The 17,922-nt window shown below is 50.2% G+C and overlaps 6 protein-coding genes across 6 annotated transcripts; 4 read left to right on the top strand and 2 right to left on the bottom strand.

The window, feature by feature from the left end:
- Nucleotides 1–317: 317 nt before the first annotated feature.
- On the top strand, nucleotides 318–1,961 carry Z518_02232 (uncharacterized protein; the record flags this gene model as incomplete). Its single annotated transcript, XM_013419261.1, has 1 exon — nucleotides 318–1,961. The coding sequence occupies one exon, from the start codon at nucleotides 318–320 to the stop codon at nucleotides 1,959–1,961; it is 1,644 nt and encodes a 547-aa protein (XP_013274715.1).
- A 647-nt stretch (nucleotides 1,962–2,608) lies between these two features.
- On the top strand, nucleotides 2,609–4,447 carry Z518_02231 (uncharacterized protein; the record flags this gene model as incomplete). Its single annotated transcript, XM_013419260.1, has 1 exon — nucleotides 2,609–4,447. One exon carries the CDS (start codon nucleotides 2,609–2,611, stop codon nucleotides 4,445–4,447), a length of 1,839 nt encoding a protein of 612 aa, XP_013274714.1.
- A 1,189-nt stretch (nucleotides 4,448–5,636) lies between these two features.
- Z518_02230 (uncharacterized protein) lies at nucleotides 5,637–9,140 on the top strand (the record flags this gene model as incomplete). Its single annotated transcript, XM_013419259.1, has 5 exons — nucleotides 5,637–5,819; nucleotides 5,870–6,092; nucleotides 6,148–6,323; nucleotides 6,376–8,879; nucleotides 8,933–9,140. 5 exons carry the CDS (start codon nucleotides 5,637–5,639, stop codon nucleotides 9,138–9,140), a joined length of 3,294 nt encoding a protein of 1,097 aa, XP_013274713.1.
- A 797-nt stretch (nucleotides 9,141–9,937) lies between these two features.
- Z518_02229 (uncharacterized protein) lies at nucleotides 9,938–13,486 on the bottom strand (the record flags this gene model as incomplete). The annotated part of the gene is made up of 1 exon (XM_013419258.1): nucleotides 9,938–13,486. The coding sequence occupies one exon, from the start codon at nucleotides 13,484–13,486 to the stop codon at nucleotides 9,938–9,940; it is 3,549 nt and encodes a 1,182-aa protein (XP_013274712.1).
- Nucleotides 13,487–13,992: 506 nt separating this feature from the next.
- Nucleotides 13,993–14,726, top strand: Z518_02228 (uncharacterized protein; the record flags this gene model as incomplete). The annotated part of the gene is made up of 2 exons (XM_013419257.1): nucleotides 13,993–14,002; nucleotides 14,074–14,726. The coding sequence occupies 2 exons, from the start codon at nucleotides 13,993–13,995 to the stop codon at nucleotides 14,724–14,726; spliced, it is 663 nt and encodes a 220-aa protein (XP_013274711.1).
- A 1,422-nt stretch (nucleotides 14,727–16,148) lies between these two features.
- On the bottom strand, nucleotides 16,149–17,922 carry Z518_02227 (uncharacterized protein; the record flags this gene model as incomplete). Its single annotated transcript, XM_013419256.1, has 5 exons — nucleotides 16,149–16,578; nucleotides 16,629–16,800; nucleotides 16,852–17,019; nucleotides 17,068–17,673; nucleotides 17,745–17,922. The coding sequence occupies 5 exons, from the start codon at nucleotides 17,920–17,922 to the stop codon at nucleotides 16,149–16,151; spliced, it is 1,554 nt and encodes a 517-aa protein (XP_013274710.1).

The raw sequence follows: 17,922 nt of genomic DNA, 5'->3' as shown, positions 1-17,922 counted from the left end.
AAATGATGACAAGAATGGAGTTATGCGACAACGTTCTCGGCATCGTTATTTTGAACAACTTGAGCGCGCAACTCCATACTCGGGATTATGCCCCGGCCTTCCAGGCATATGAGGGCCATTGCCAATGAGGGTTTATTCTGTTGGTCCTCGGTGCAGAATCGAAATATGACACGGACATGACCGCCGGGGCGGTTCCCCAGAATGCTCCAATGTCCGATGGTTTTGCTTTCTAAACAGTGGCGGTTTCGAAGTTGATTCTTCCATCTCGAAAGCGCAATAGTAAGACAAGATTAAGTCTGAAAAGACAGCTCGCAGCCATGTTAGCCAATGAAGAAAAGGCCAAAGAAAAGTCCTTCCAAATGGATATTGAAGTATTGGGCGCCGGTTTGGGCGTTCTGGGGTCACCCATCGGCTTCTGGGTTGTGTTGGCTATAATTTCATATGCTGTTTCTTGCTCGTTTCCGAATTCTGCAAAGCTCAGAAGGATTCCTGGACCCTGGCTTTATGCTGCGACACAGTTCAGACTTGCCATCGATGCATGGCAAGCTCGGTCAATTCATACCGTCCTCAATTTACATCGAAAATACGGTCCTGTCGTTCGAATTGGACCGAATGAAGTTTCTTTCAACACCCTCTCCGCCATGCGGACCATCTATGGAGCAGGAAGTGGTTTTGAAAGAACTGCCTTTTACCGAATGTTCGATGTCTACGGCCGCCCAAATCTTTTTACTTTTGGCTCTGGAAAGCTGCATCGCGATCGAAAGAAGTTAGTCAGTCACATTTATGCCAACCAGACCGTGCTTGGAGCCGATTTCTCAGCCATGGTGCAAAAGAAAGTGGCCGGTTTTCTGTCTCTTCTCGAACGGGATCCGGAACATGCAAGTGAGATATTTGGCAGCTTGCACTACTTCTCCGTTGATACAATCTCTGAATTTGTTTATGGACCGGATCATGGAGCAACAACAGCGGTGTCGGGATCCAAGCAATCCCGAGAGTTGATTCAAGACATCTTGAATCCTGCCCGGCGGCGACTGGCATGGTTTACCGTCCACTTTCCTGCTTATACCAAATGGATCACTACGCGCACCGGGCTCCTGGAAAGAGTCCTGACATCTCTGGGCTTGATGCCAATGAGGAAACCTTTCACTTATTCTGGTATCCGTCAGCACGCACTCACAGCTTTCTACAGTTTCAAGAATGCCCCAGCTGAAGTTCAGGCGAAGGCTGCCAAGACGACAGTAATTGGACGCTTGTTTAAAATACAGAAGGAGACCAATATGACCGACATGGATATCGCTTCTGAATGTGCAGACCATTTTTTGGCCGGAATTGACACCACTGCAGATTCTTTGATGTTCATGATCTGGGCTCTCTCACTGCCCCAACACACGGAATATCAGGAGAAGCTCAGAGAAGAGGTCTCGCTGGTCGCCGTCGACAGTCAAGGTCTCCCGATCCCGAAGGATTTGACCCAACTGCCTTACTTAAACGCTGTGGTGCGAGAATCTCTACGACTGTACTCACCTCTGCCTACATTTGAGCCTCGATCCTCACCCGTCGACACTGTCGTCGATGGCTATGAAATACCCGCCGGCACGATCGTTGGCATGTCCCCTTTTGCCCTCCATCGGGACGAGACTGTCTTCCCGGCTCCTTTGACCTTTAGACCAGAAAGATGGCTGACGCCTTCCGGTGCCGTAATCCCAGAATCGGATATCAGAAATCGATATTTCTGGGCCTTTTCAAGTGGTGCAAGAATGTGTATCGGGATGCATTTGGCCAATGCAGAAATGCTCACCTTAATGGCTGCCGTGTATCGGAAGTACAGAACATCGGCAAAACATCCAGACATGTCGCCAGGTATCACAAGTAGGTACGAGGTCTTCTATGATGAAACCATGCCCAGGATGGTCGAGCACGAATGTTGGATTGACTTCGAAAAGATCGCCGAGGGTAATTGAATTATGACAGGTGAGGGAGCTTGAAGGACTCGCCACCGGGAAATCGAGTCCACACTCAACATTTGATGAGCGCGGATGGCCGCCAGAAAGAACGGTTCGCTTCACAGTTGCGAAATTGAGAACATTCAGTCGGGGACGCGTGCCAGGTGAGAATCTAATCTGGATGCAGGCAGCCGCACAATGACTCCATGGACATTCAGCCAGCACCATTCGAGCTTGAACAATTCCAATCTAAACGCCACACAGACGAAAATTTGCTTGACGGCAACGTTTTGTTCTTTTTTCATTGATTCCCTGCAGATTGCGAGAGGACTGGCGGGAAACCATCAACAACGGTTTGACGTGCGCTGCAACCTCCCCGCGGTCGAGGCGTTTGATAGCTCAATCTTAAGCAACCTCTGGAAGAATGTCATAATCCCTTGCCGGAATCGAGTTCTGCCTCTTCTCTCTCTCTCTCTAGTTCTCTAGATTCCACTGTTCACTTCAGGATGTGTGTTACTGAGGTTTGGACTTACCGCGAATGTGGTTGCCACTACAACCACAGTATTCTCTGCCTTTCGTACCAACGAGATCACTCGCCCTGTTTTGCTCCCAATATTCAACATTCCTTAGACGAATGGCTTGAAGAGAGAGGAGTTGATGCCGAAATGGCCTACAAACAGTTCAGAAGACGTGCAAGACCGGCCGAACCCCGGGATTGTCCCCAGCATCGTACCGTTCAGAAGTCGTTTCTGAATCAAATCTGTGAAGACTGCCTATTGGCCGAACTCGATGCAGAACCGCTCGCTCTCGAAAAGACTGCTACTGCACTGTCTGGTCCTACACATGCTTCTGAGAATGGGGAAGGCCTCATCTGGGACAGCGAAGTCAAGGTGGAAATTCAGAGTCAGCCGTCGGAACAACCCAACAGTCCGGCGACTTCGGATGCTTTCGTGTACGACAACGACTCACAAAGTGACCACAGCGGAATCCTGGAAAGTCAGACTGAGGTCAAGGCCGAGGTCGACAGCAACAACGTATCGGCAGAAGACGTCTCTTCTCCATTGTTCCCGGCATCTCACCAGGGGGCCAGCTCGGGCTCGTCTTCGGTAGCGACGTCTCCAAGTGCCCACATAGTGGCCAAAGGTCGACCTACGTCCCCAGGACGTCGGAATAAGAGATATGGTCTAACGTTCCAAGACACCGTCATCTCCGATGTGGGTGACGCTGACGATGAATTCGACAACGGGCCTAGTCACAAAGATCCTTCCTCTTCACCATACTTCCGCGGAAGGACTCTGACTCGCGGCAACTATAATAGCTTCGAACGATGTGGGTCGAGTCCCAATACAGAACCGACACTGGTTGGTGGCAAGAACAGTATCCATGTACTCTCGAAATTCAAGAGTTTGAGACTGATCTCGAGTTCACTTCGGCCCAGCTCATCCTCGAGGGATCAGGATAAATCGATCGATGCTGAATCTCCGCCCGGATTAACAACGTCCTCGACGTCCGCTGGGCCAAAGTCCAGGAACCCATTCCGTGCGATTCGAACTCGAAAATGCTCACCGCCAGTGGTCGAGACTGTTGAATCCAGACAGGGTTTGATTCAAGTTAGTTTTGGCAACGACGATCATAACCTTTCCACAAACACGGAATCCAACCCAATTTCGCAGATTCCGCCCCGAAAATCTAACCTCAAAGCTTGGGCGCGCTTTCTCCGTCGTGGCAGACGTCGAGGCTACTCTCAATTACCTCGTCAGTTGACGAGTCTAGCTTCCAACCCGACGGGCTCATGGTCCCACAATCGTTTTGAATACCATGAAGAAGTAGATTCGCTTGTCTTGGGGTCGACATCGCATTCACACTCTGCCTTCGATACGGGGTCGGGGATTAAGAGCCTCGAAATCGAAGGGAGAAAGGGAGTCGAGTCAGAAACCGAAATCAGCTCAACGACGGCGATTCTAAATATACCAGAATCCTCGACCATGAATACTTTGCCGGCCACAATCGGCACGTCCAAGGAACTGGATTTTGGCCTGGGCATCGAAAACGGAGGGAAACTGGCGCAGCAGCAACAAGAAAGCCTGGAAGACAAGAGCATGCAAGAGCAAGCCGTCGCGGCATCGGCAGCTAAGATAGAACATCTATCATTGGAACCCGACGAGATCGCCCTACCATCCTCTCCTATTCCACCCGAAAATCAGGCCCAGGTGAAGACCAGAATTGACGTATCAACAAGACCCCAAAGTCCAACCGCTCTTACCGCCCGGTGTGCCACAAATGAACCAACCAACTTCACCGTAGCAGACAAAGCCGATGGACGCGAAAGAGTGTCGATGCCACAACTCGGTCCCATTCAGACAGTACCAAAGGATATGTCGCACCCTCCACGTTCGAGCTCGCTCAAGTCTCTGGCAGACTCGCTTGAAGTGTCAGAACGGGTTTCGCGGCGGGATGAGATATTGCCGGTCAACATTTCTACTCCTCTTTCTCAGGTTGCTTGAGGATAGTGCCACCTAGGCAAGGTTCGCCAGGGCTGAAGGAAAGTCGGTTTGATTTTGAGTTTGACAGCTTTGACGCAGATTAACAACTTTCATTGTGCTGTGTTGGTGAATGCTTTCCTATTCTGAAGATTCGAAATGGTATCAAACAGAAGGTGAGGTGTGTTCTTGACTTTATGGTTGAGGTTTAGGAGGGACGTCTCGAATGTTAGGTCCTTATTCCCAGTCCGTCTTGAAATCCCAAAGTTGACATCAGTTCGGGATTATAAGGGCATCCCACGCGATGCTCGTTGCATATCTCAGCGATGTTCTGCGCAATCTTTATCTGTAGGCCACATGGCCAAATTCACATGGAGATCAACCGAGAGCTGAAAGGCTATGCGCGGGGTTGTGGCCAGTGTTCATCGTCGGATTTACATTGGCATGCGTTTCGCCGTTGAATTGTGAGATGCTGAGATGGGAGGCAATCTGGCCAAGACGGAAAGATGCATGGCTCCGGCCGGGGGCCCAGAGGTCCACCTATTGTATATCGATATCTCATTAATTTTCTGGCCTTCCTATCTTGCCTCAAGTAGACAGTCAGGCTCACCTTGGCTCACCGCATCTCCGTGTAAAGTGAGTCATAATGGGTCGCGAAGAAGAAGCTGTGCGTTATGTGATCAAGTAAAAGAACGCAAGAGATACCAAGATGAAACCCGTCAGTGCAAGGGGGCATTGAGAGCTGCAACAGTTTGGGATTCGTGGTCGAATGAGGTGCGGTCGATATCACGTGAGATGAACAAAGCGCAGTCGAGAGTGGGACTCGGGCCAATACAAAGAGAAAAGCATCATACAGTTGCTGACTTTTTACTAGGAGTAGTATTAGATGGTTGCCGTAGTACGAAGTGAGTGGGCGGTGGAGTTCCTCGCTGCGTCTGTGTTTTCTCGCTCACTAAAATTTATTATGCTTCGGGTTCCTGATCTGAGAATTGTACCCTCCATCTCCCTCGACTCACTGCATTTCTCATCTGCCCCTCTACAGCGGATCGCCCTTCTTTATTTCTCTCGGCCTCCCACCGGCCCTCACGCTCTGGTCACCTTCAGTCCCTGTTTCCGTCTGTTTTCGCGCACAGATTTGAGTCCACAATCCGCATCGACCGATCCCGCATCTTGACAATCCTCTAGTTGCATGTAACAGAATAAATCCGTCAAGATGTCTGTTCTCCCTGCCGAGGTGCAGGGAGCCTTGACTCGGCTCCTCCAAGCTCTCTCCTCTCCCGACAACACGCTGCGCACGCAGGCCGAAGACCAGTTGAATAATGATTGGACTCCAAACCGTCCGGATATGCTGTTGATGGGCTTGGTGGAACAAATACAGGCTGCTCAAGACCCATCGGTACGTCTTATTCAAGATCTGGTGCGAAAAGAAATTCTGAGACTCGGTAGACACGGTCCTTCGCGGCAGTATTATTTCGCAAACAGGCCTCCAAATCGCGGAAAAGTCCTGCCACGGGCGAAACCAAAGAACTTTTTCTGACACTCAGCACGGAGGCCAAAGGTGCCATACGCTCCAAATTGTTAGAGGGCCTTGCCAGAGAGCAGGTCAACCACGTTCGAAACAAAATCGGAGATGCCATCGCTGAAATTGCACGACAATATGTCGACGCAGGTATGTCGATATCTTGTACGGTCCCAGTGGAATTTTATTGACTTTCTGGGGACAGGTGAGCTATGGATGGAACTGCTGGCGGCTTTGTTCCAAGCAAGCCAGTCCAATGATGCGGGCATGCGTGAATGTGCTTTCAGAATATTTTCCACAACCCCGGGCATTATTGAAAAACAACACGAAAGTGCAGTCCAAGAGGTATTTGGGAAGGGCTTCAAGGATAGCAGCGTCGAAGTAAGAGCCGGTGTACAATATACTTTGAGTATCGGTCGTTGATATTTTCCAGGTTCGACTGTCCGCGATCGAAGCATTCGCCTCGTTCTTCCATTCCATCACCAAAAAGACACAGCCGAAATACTACGCCTTGATCCCCGAGATTCTCAACATCCTCCCACCGTTGAAAGAGGCTGGAGATACCGACAACCTGTCCAAGGCGTTTGTGTCCCTCATTGAACTCGCCGAAGCTGCCCCCAAAATGTTCAAAGGCCTGTTTGGGAGCCTGGTCAAGTTCAGTATTTCCGTTATCCAAGAGAAGGATCTGGGTGACCAGACACGACAGAATGCTCTGGAACTGATGGCTACATTCGCGGAATGGGCTCCCGCCATGTGCAAAAAGGATCCAAACTACACCAATGACATGGTTACTCAATGTCTCAGCTTGATGACTGATATCGGAATCGATGACGATGATGCTGCAGAATGGAATGCCAATGAAGACCTTGACATGGAAGAAAGCGACATGAATCACGTCGCAGGCGAGCAGTGCATGGATCGACTGGCGAACAAGCTGGGTGGACAGGCGATGCTGCCTGCAACCTTTACCTGGTTGCCCCGAATGATGCACTCGGCCTCGTGGAGGGATCGCCATGCGGCCTTGATGGCTATTTCAGCCATCTCTGAAGGATGCCGAGATCTGATGATTGGCGAACTTGACAAAGTTCTCGAACTTGTCGTACCCTCGTTGAGAGACCCTCATCCTCGTGTCAGGTTTGCAGGGTGCAACGCTCTCGGACAAATGAGCACCGACTTTGCTGGACCGATGCAAGAAAAGTATCATCAAGTGGTCCTGACCAACATCATACCTGTCCTGGAGGCTCCCGAGCCTCGTGTTCAAGCCCATGCAGCGGCAGCACTGGTCAACTTTTGCGAAGAGGCGGAGAAGTCCATTTTAGAGCCCTACCTGGATCAATTGCTCGGCCATCTTTTGCAGCTCCTGCAGTCACCGAAACGTTACGTTCAAGAACAAGCATTGTCCACGATTGCCACGATTGCCGATTCCGCCGAGACAGCCTTCATTCGATATTATGATACTTTGATGCCTCTTCTTTTCCGTGTTCTGCAATCCGAACAATCGAAAGAGTACAGATTACTCCGGGCCAAAGCAATGGAATGTGCCACTCTCATTGCCCTTGCGGTTGGAAAAGAAAAGATGGGCCAGGACGGCATCAACCTCGTGCAAACCCTGGGTAATATCCAGCAAAATATCTCAGACGATGACGATCCACAGTCACAGTACCTTCTTCATTGCTGGGGAAGAATGTGTCGAGTGCTGGGCTCTGATTTCGTTCCGTATCTGCCGGGCGTCATGCCACCGTTGCTCGAGTTGGCATCTGCGAAGGCCGATATCCAACTGATCGACAGTGAAGAAGATGCGCTAGATCAAGATGATGGCTGGGAATTGGTCCCTTTGAAAGGCAAAGTCATCGGAATTAAGACACAAACGCTCGAGGACAAAAACACTGCCATCGAACTGATCACAATCTATGCGCAAATTTTGGAGGCCGATTTTGAGCCTTACGTGGCCGACATTGCCGAACGAATCGCTCTACCTGGGTTGGCATTCTTCTTCCATGATCCTGTTCGGGTGGCCTCTGCGAAATTGATTCCTCAATTGCTAAATTCATACAAAAAGCGTTTCGGAGATCAATCACAACAACTAATGGAATTGTGGGCCAAGTGTTGTGAAAAAGAGATTGAGATCCTCAGCGCTGAACCAGCAATTGATACATTGGCCGAAATGTTCCAGTGCTTTTACGAAAGTGTCGAGGTAGTTGGCAAGAACTGCTTGACACAGGAGCATATGGAAGCATTCATCCAGTCAGTCAAATCAACCCTGGAAGAATTTCAGAAGCGCGTTCAAGAGCGGGCCGAAGAAAAAGCCGAATCCGCCCTGCAGGGTGTGGATGAAGATGATGACTCGTTATCGGTGCAATACGCCATTGAGGATGACCAGACATTGTTGTCCGACATGAACAAGGCTTTCCACACCATCTTCAAACACATGGGTGTTAATTTCCTGGGTCCGTGGCAGAGGTTGATGCCATTCTATGACGCCTTCATCACTAATAGTGACCCCACTCAACGTCAATGGGCAATCTGCATTATGGACGACGTTCTCGAGTTTTGTGGTCCACAATCCTGGCAATACAGCGATCATATTATTCAACCACTGATCAACGGTATGAGAGACGAAACCGCCGCAAATCGCCAAGCTGCCGCTTATGGAGTCGGTATCGCTGCTCAAAAAGGTGGTGAGCAATGGGCAGACTTTGTGGCCGCCAGTCTCGAAACTCTGTTCCAGATCACGCAGGTGCCCAATGCCAGAGGTGATGACGATGTCTTCGCCACGGAAAATGCCTGCGCCGCAATTGCGAAGATTCTCCATTTCAATTCTTCCAAAGTTCCCAATCCGCAGCAAGTGGTTGAGCAGTGGATCGATACTCTGCCTGTTGTCAATGACGAGGAAGCAGCTCCATATGCTTACTCCTTCGTTGCCCAACTCATTGACCAGTAAGTTAATTTCATACTGGTGGTAGCAGATACAAGACTGACCTCATTCCCAGGCAAAATCCCGCGGTGTTTGCCAAAGCACAACAAGTATTCCATCATATTGCATTGGCACTCGAGGCTGAGATGATCCAAGGTCAAACAGCAAAGAAGGTCGCCGAGAGCGCCAAAAATATGGTCACGCAAACTGGCATCAACGCTGATCAGGTCCTCCAATCTCTATCGCCAGATGGGCAGGCGACTGTACGGAGCTATTTTTCGTGAAAATCCAACGCCATCTAAAAGTGAGCAAGGCAGAGAGAAGAAGTACAGATTGTGTGAATTAATCTGGTTTGCCCATCCACCCACCATTGTTTTCAACGCAACTCGAGCATGGGAGAAAGAAGATAGGACAGGACGTGGTACTCTGCTCTCCGGTATCAAGTCAGGTATCATCGTTATGGTTGACTTTTTAGAAGTGGATATCACAGCGTGCGTGCGTGCGTGCGTGCGTGGGTAGGTAGGGTAATTAAAGATGGAAAATGGACACTTAAGAACCAGAAGAATATATTTTCAAAGCACAGACGCAGAGAGAAAGACAGACATGTGAGTGATCTGTGATGATGATCCTTGACACTTGAAATTGAAACTGAAAGAGGCTTTGATACGAAGACGACAATGAGGATGCAATCCAATCCAACATGAACGTAAAAACACAATACGCGTCATCTTTAAATCGAGCAGAAGCAACAGAAACCTCCCTTGCCAATTTGTGTGGTTAGCACGGCGGACTCAAATTCGCCAAATTTCGTTCTGGACGACACCAGGGATAATCAATAAACGCATTTTTATGTCCACACAACTCTCTGATATTTCCCCTACCCGAATTGGGTATCAATCACAGAACCGTCATCATCAACCAAATAGGAAGCCATCGATGTAATATGCAAGCCGCCCAAGTCTTGGTCCCTTCTATCCTAACCCTCCAGAATCCAGAATGCATTTCCCCATCACCCCAGGTCATGTTCATATTGACGCGCTGTCAATCATCTCATAATCGTTCCCTCTGTCCTGTCTCTAAATCATAGGCTCTCCGGACTCATCATACTGGCATCGCCATATCCGACAACACCATTAACTTTCACCACCCCGTTGACCTCGGGCGTGCCATCGACACCGTCCGCGGCTGGTGCAGCATTGTCCTTATCTGAAGCTTTGAGGTCCGATGCAGTCACCTTGGCTTTCACGACAGAATTCTTCTTCTCTGGGCTACCGTCTCCTCCAAGCCCTGGTGTTGATGTGTTGACTCCATTGGCAACCGGCGTGTCATCACCCACACCATTGACGACGACCGATTTTTTCTTGCCTTTATCTCCAGGCGTTGTACCTCCGTTAGCTTTCGGGGCAGGTGCGTTCTTTACAGGTGCTTTCTTCGTAGGGCTCGTGTTGTTCTTGACTGTTCCTTCGCCAATCTTTCCGCTAGCGGGAATTCTTGCTCGACCATATCCGGGTCGTTGCTTAGGTGGAAGATCCAGATCCTCCGTCAAGGGTCGATCACCATTGTCATGCAGACGCTTCTTAAACCAGTCCTTAACCAGGCCGATTTGGTCTTCAACACTTTCGACATTGATCTTGGGCCAACGGGGTGGTTCCTTAAACATCTTCTCGGCCGCATCTGCCGGGTTCACTTGTTGATTGTTCAAACCAAGGCGGTTTTGGAGGATATGGAATGGTACCGTGAGGCTTGCCATACCAAATTCTTTGTCAAGGCCGAGTTCTCGGAAGCCGAAGAAATCTTCGTCAAGGTCGCCTGCGAAGTCGCCACCGACATACTGTTCACCGCCATCGGCAAAGGAACCTTGACCGTGAGCCGTATCTTCCGTCAGAGCAGGTCGGAGGAGGTCGGCAAGATGAGCTTTCATGCGATCATGCATAGTAGTAAGACGTGTGGCCATTCGATCCACATCCTCCCGGGCATAGACATCAAGATCATTCAAAGATAAGCCCCCGCTATGTAGGGTGTGCAGAATGGCTTCTTCGCCGGTGATGAAAGGTCTGTACATCGAACTTGTCTCGGATTTTAGTCCTTGGGCAGCTGGGACAGCTGTCGTTACTGGGACCTTGTAATCTTCACGGTAGTTGACCAGTGTTGTGCAGAGTCGCCGGAAGAAATCTGCTGCCAGGTCGGTCATGGTATCTAGTGCCGACGGTTGGAATTCTTCGAATCCCGCGTGAAAGAAGATTTTCCCAATGGCCCGTTGAAAAGCCGCTTTGCAAACCCACGGTGCTATTAGAGGACCAGAGTCTGACATGACATGATTGGGAATATCCGCTTCAACAAAGGGTTCTGGCTCGTACTTCTGAAACTGGTTCTGGTAAGTTTGAGATTGTAGCTGCATCTGCTTGACCACGCCGATCTTCGACACCACCTTTCGTGTTTCTTGCATTTGTCGCATATTGGCTTCCATCTTCTTGGTAAACTTGCTCTCAGGTGCGATAAATTGTTTCGGGGGGTACAATCGTAGAAACTCCTCTCCACGTTCGATGACTTGACCTTCGGAATCTTGCTCCCATCTGAGTCGCGGCTCAAGGTCGGGGATGGCGGCGAGCGAATCATAGTAATCAGGAAGCATGCTCTCTTCTTCTACTTCCATTCCCTCCGCAAGTGTTTGGCCGTGGATTTCGACTCGTTTGTCATGTTCAGAGGCATCTCCACCGAGTTCGGAAATATCTTTGCCGGCAGCTTCTTGTTGGATACGTTGCCAGCGGCGCATGCCTGCTTTACTTCGCAACAAGGCAGTTTCGTCAGGGCTCAGTTTGTCCCCCCGAAAGAGTTTGTGTCGGGCGGCGGCAAGCATAGCACGATCTTTCTTTGTCTTCTGTTTCCAGAGTTTATATTCTTCGTCTTCATACTCAGGCATGGGCACTTGCGAAGGCAATGCGGGCAGATCCATGTCCATGGCTTCACTGCCTGCTCCGACCACACTCCCCGGACCATAGGCTCCAACCGGAGTCAAGATTCCCGGTGGAGGAGTGGAATGACCTTGACTTCCATCCACCTCGGATTCAGCTCGGATGCCGTTCTGTACCGAATTGAGTGATTGCAGGACCGGCGGCTTCGTTTCCGGGATGGGAGTGGTTTCTGGCGGCGCTTTCCGCGAGGTTGATGCGACGCCTTTTGAGCTCTTCTTAGGCGCCTTGCGACCACGAGACGACATGATTGGCTCATCATCACTTTCTTCTGCGCCATCCTCCAGTTCACCATTGGCAATCTGCTGCCTTCTCTCTTCTGCCTCAACCTCAGCGCGATCTCGAATCACAATGTCGGGGATCAACGGGACTAGTTTGTCGGTCTCCTTCTGCATGAAGAGTGCATGTTTTCGGAATAGGTGGTCGGGGCTGCTGTTGAATTTCAGGCAGTTTTTCCAGATTTGATTTAGATCGTCGACAAACTCCTTTTTCGACTTGTATGCAAACTGCTTGAGTTTCTTTGTCATAGTTCCGAGATCCATCGGCTGCTTGATGACGAGATAATAATCAGGTGCATCTTTCTTCTTGACAGGGTTGAGGAAAGGAGTCGAGTGCTCCGTATGGGCCTTCAACTCGGTTAGGACTTTCTCGGCCGACTCATACAGTTCTTCTTGGCCGATTTTGTCCTCGCTTGCCCATTTGCTTCGGTTCTTACGCACTTCGCTCATCAATGCACGGAGCTCTGATTCCGTGGCATGGACCATCGAGCGATGCTCGTCCAACAACGCAATCAGATTTTTCAGGGTCAGGCTGGATGCGCCGAGGTTTGCCTTGCTCAGACTTCCCTGCTGCATCGACGCATTCTGTCGATTGGCATGACCTTCCGCTTCGGCTTCCGCCCGACGCTCAGCCTCATCCAGACGTTGCTGATCCAACATGGCGTCTCTATCATTTTCCAGGGTGAAAAACATTGTTCGGGACAGGGATTTGACCGTCTCAGTTTCCTTGCGCTTGGCCTCTTCCAACTTCTTGCGGGCATCTTCGACGTCTTCCTTTTGTTTTGATGTGCTAGTCTTTAGAGGAGCTTTTGCCGGATCGGATGGGACGCTGGAGGGGGGAACAGCCCTGGGCAGCGGCAACGAGGTGGCATCAGTAACGATATGGACTTTGCTGGGCTTGTCTTTGAGGGGGGACGCTCTTGCAGCATCCAGATCTTGATCCTGCTCCTCCTCCTCGTCATCGTCATAATCATCATAGTCGTCATCGTCCAACTTGCGCTTCTTTGATATGGGGGCAGGGGCCGGGCCCGACTGGGCGACATCGGGCTTGGACTCTGCGTGAGTCGCATCGTTATTTGCGCGCCTTTCGGGAATTATGATCTGGCCCACGTCATTGAACAACGTTGCAAGTTTGCTCTCCGTCTCATGGAACAATGCACGAAACCGAACAACTTGTGGATCTTCTTCAAAACTGGGCTCTGGTTCGGCGGCTTGGCCGGACTGGGAACCGTTCCCGAGACTGCGCATCTTGAAGGAATTAGGGGTATGGGGACGAGAAGGCGCTCTGAGCAGGCCATTTAGAGTATCTCGGTGCAGAGGGTGGAGGAGAGGTTCATCGTCGGGTGGTTTCTGACTGTTTGGGGGCGGCCATGTTAAGGACATGGCCTTGCCAACCCCCAACTCCGGCGAGCGAGGGGTGCAGATGCTCCAGTTTGGAAGGCGCCTGGCGGCGGCGATGTAGGCAGCTGGGCACGTCTCAAAACGTGTGTGGATAGGGAAGTGAGGTCGCAGAATCCGAATCCGATGGATTTGAGACGAAAAAAGATGAATGCACGGTGCTGCGTGATGGACAAGTTCGAGGTTTCTGACGTGTGATTTCGCGCAGATGGAAGGCTTGAGGTTGAAAGAAGGTCGGGCGTCTTGCATCGAGGGTATCGCGCTTGCCGAGCCAGGCTTTTTGCTCTACCATAGCGACTCTAAGTGCACTCTGTCTCGGTGTATTAAGCAGGAGACACTCAATTGCCACCACTTACATTGTCCGGCTCTGTCGAACCAGAACATGCTTGCTTTCTCTTAGAGCTGGCTTTCGGCCAGCCGAGTCTACACCTGCACCTTCGACAGCTACCATAAGTATCTGCACACCATAACCCGAAGAGTTCCCTTTCAACATGCGAATTCGTTTCCCGTTCGCAAGCATGTCTCCCGCAATGGTGTACGCTCGATGAACTGCTAACACCTGTGTTAAACAGTCTCCTTCCTGATCCTCCTCATTTTCTCCTCCTCACTTGGCCTGCTTCCTCATTCCTCACTCCCTTCCACACCGGCAGCCGCACAGCCATACATCCCATCTCAATCCGACAAAGCTCTGCATTTTATATGCTTTTTCGCTTTGACTGCCACATTCTACTTCATCCTCGACACTAGCCGGCGACGGGTGATTCACCTCACCCTGATTGTGTGCACGCTCTTCCTCGCAGTCGGAAGCGAAGTCGCACAGGGTTTGCTTCCGAACGACCGCGAGTTCGATCCTTGGGATGTTCTTGCAAATGTTCTAGGAAGCCTTGCAGCTCTGGGGCTCGCCAGCACGTATCACCGACGGGCGGCCGAGAGACGAAGAAGGGCCAAATATTCGTCTCTCACCGGCGATGGCTTAGAAGGCGAAGACCTTGAGCTCGGTGAAGGAGCCAATAGGGAACCTGGACGACCGAACGCCGATGATCAAGAGACTGGTGTTGCGCCTCGGACAGTCGAGGAAGAATTAGACAATTGGGACGAGAATGCTCCTGATGATGCCTGGGATGACGATGACGATGCGACGACCAGTGGCCCGATTACCAAGGTGACACCTTCAACCAGTTCAGCAGGAAGTGACGAACCTCCGAAGAAGGTTGCGGTCGATTGATTTGGCTGTCAATTTGACGATGGAAAGCCAGGGGAATCGATTTGGTATGAATTGAGATGTCCAAGAATGTACGACTATTACAGCTTTTAGCACAATGAAGCAAATTTTCAAGCTGGACAGTTTATTAATTTAAGCGCGATCAATGTTGTCAGGTCTTCATTCTTATTACAGACGGAAATAGGCGCTATGCATGCAGGTTGGAAAGAATAATCATCCCACTCTTGAAGAGCGATTCATCAAAAATTGTGTGGCCAAAACTAGGAGCACCATACCCAAAGCCCCAAAGCCCCAATTGCCCAATGCTTCTCTTTTCATTCAGTCAAGTTCCAACGCTCGGCTTCATCCTCGATTTTTAGGTGTGCATTGCCAATGATCCATTCGTTGCCGTTGCTTGCAGGCGGTGTGCTCTTGTCCGACCACAAACTCGACCCTAGCCTTTCTTTTCTCTACTTTTCTATTTTTCTTTTTGATGTGTGCGATTGATTGTTTCTTGGTTCCAGCACAGGCTCGTTCATCGGAAGCAGCTAAATCGTCCAAAGGAGATTCTGAACGGGTTCCTCCTCACGCCATGTCGGTCGACAGTGATGCCTCCACCGACGTGGCGACCGCCCCAGTTCTTGGTGTAAAGGAAAGGCATGTTGTGTGTGTGAGAGAGAGAAGCTTGGTTATGTGTGGGTAGATTGAGGTATGAACTCTGTGGCTTTTGAGGACGTGTGGAAGTCGGTGATTCGAAGCTTGAGGAGCAAGAAAAATATTTATGGACCTTTGACTGCGCCAGTAGTGATATCTATGCGGTTCGAGGTCTAGACGATGGACAATGTGTCACTTATTTCGATCCTGGAGAAACTTGTCGCCCAGACGCTGAGGCCAGAAGATAAACGTTCCAGTCGTTCTTATAGGACAAAATGCCAGGTAGGTGCCCAGGACAAGAACATCACAGCCACACACGTACTTCCCAACCAACTCGTGTCATGTGCGACTGTCTCACAAAGTGACCATGTCGAAACGAAGACGAGTGGACAGCAGTTTTTTGCAAGGGATAGGAGGTCCTGCAATTCGAGAAATCAAAAGGCTTTTGCCCCCGCTCGTCTCAAGAATCTCTACGATCCGTTGGCGATGCGAAAAGTTCAAGCAGCCAAACAGATTGGACAGGTCAATGACGTAACTGTGCGGCTGGTGAGGCCGTTGTATCGGGACTGCATTCATTGATTGGGCTTGGAGGTTATTAATTCCTCTCCTGCAGCCTCGTGAAAGCTCTTATCGCTCCTCCCCGGTCCATCCCTTTCTCGCAAAGCATCTCTGCCCCTGGACAAGCACATAGCTTGCGCACGTCGCCTACTTTTTTGAAAAGCGCGATCCAATCAAGTATTCATCAAGCATGCATTCATTCATATAAATATCCAAAGCGGATCTGAATCATAGTCATCTGTCTGCCCTGCTTAAACTGCGTAATACTCCGCCCAGATCTTTTGGCGGGCTACCTTGTCCTACTGGCAGTGCCCGTTTTCTTCCTTGTTTCTCTCGTTGTGAAAGCTTATCAGCACATATGGCGAGTACCTTTCCTGCCACACTATCTGCCACGCTACGGTATTGTCCGATTGCGTGGACACCATCCGCAAAAGTATCGATTGTAGGACCCAAGGATTGGTAAATATCATTCAGGCGCTTTGATACTTGGTCGGAAGAAGTCGTGCTTGCAGCGGTTGAATCGAGGGCTAAAATATCTTCATGACAGAGAAGGGATCTGTCCTGGAGAGTTTCCATCGACATGTTCGAGACGCCGAGCTCGTGTAAACTAGGGAGATTAGGTGGTTGCAGTAAAGATTCCAAAGCCTCCTTTTCTGCCCGAAGTCTACTGCTGATCAGCTAAATGTGGAAGGAAACTTCGGAGATCAAACCCACTGTCTAATTTGTTCTTCCAGTTCAGCAATTTTCTCGATGTTTTGAACGTTCTTGGGATTTGGTCGTTCTGGAAGGGGGTTCTTGGGTACAGGAAAATCTTCCTGGCTGAACCAGTCAGAGAGCTCTGACTTGTTGGCCAAATCTTTCAGCAATTCTTCCTCAATGACCCGAGCTTGAAATGAGTTAGAACGGTCCCAGTTATACAAATCCAAGGTGTACCCACCGGCTGATCGTGCGCTTGAATCCTCGAAATCGGTCCCCATTGGCTTTTCATCGAACATGCGTGTTGCACACCATGTAAGTAATTGCCTCATCCTTCGCGGCTCCGGCAGGCCGTCACTTTCGATATGCTTGTAGAAATCTGGAATATCGACTTCGTGGTGCGGAAGAGCTGGCTCGGCATTAGCAAATATTCATTAGTCTGGAGATATTCCCAAACCATTAGAATTCCCACTTTCGATCAGAGAGCTAGCTCTCCGCCCTCGGAGACCCAAACTACTTCTTCTTTCGCCTTTGCCATCTTTCCCTTCGCGCATGGCCTTATTTCGCTTGATCACCGGCGTATCCGCAAATGGAAGAACAATTTTCGTTGCCGACCGGTCCCCCTCCTGTATCGGAACAGTCTCCTTCCCATGGTCCTTTGGGCCCTTTCCAGGTGACTCTCGTCTGGTCATTTTAGGTAAATCCCTGGCTTGTTCTTCCCGATGTCGTTCCTGTGGCTTCGGTTCTTGCTTGTGAGGCATCTTTCTGATGGGACTTCGATCCTGTTGCTCATGCTCACCAGAAAGGCGCTTTGAACGACGCACTGGCGCATCCTCCTTGGGATTGGGTGTTGAAAATGACCGTCTATTCCTCCTTTTCTTGGTTTGTGCCATCGGACCGCCATCTTCACTCGAAGCATTTGTGCTGTGCGTCAGCGACTTTTGAGGTGGTTTCGAGTGATTGAGGGACTGTTTGGCTTTGTCCTCGTCCTCTGTTGAATTCACTTTCGGTTTCTTCTTTTTGACGCGTTTAAAAAGGAAGCCGTCGTCTTCCTCATCGTAGTCTACAGCCGCCAGAGTCAGCCAGGGATTCCTGATTTCGCATTCCTTTTTGAATGTTGTTCTTGCCACCTACCCATTTTCCTCTTCTTTTCGTTGAAGCCTTTCGATGTTTGAGCATGCTCTGCCTCCAAGCTACGTCCCGATGCATCGACATGCCCGTTGACTTGCGTCCGAGTGGAGAGGGCAGGCGCGTCTTCGTTTTCCTGAAGTCGCGCGCTAATTCTTCGATTAGGCCTCTGGGTTGAAGACAT

Source organism: Rhinocladiella mackenziei (genome assembly GCF_000835555.1).
Source record: "Rhinocladiella mackenziei CBS 650.93 unplaced genomic scaffold supercont1.2, whole genome shotgun sequence".
In the NCBI taxonomy this organism is placed as follows: Eukaryota; Fungi; Ascomycota; class Eurotiomycetes; order Chaetothyriales; family Herpotrichiellaceae; genus Rhinocladiella; species Rhinocladiella mackenziei.
This window is presented reverse-complemented; position numbering and strand designations above follow the sequence as displayed.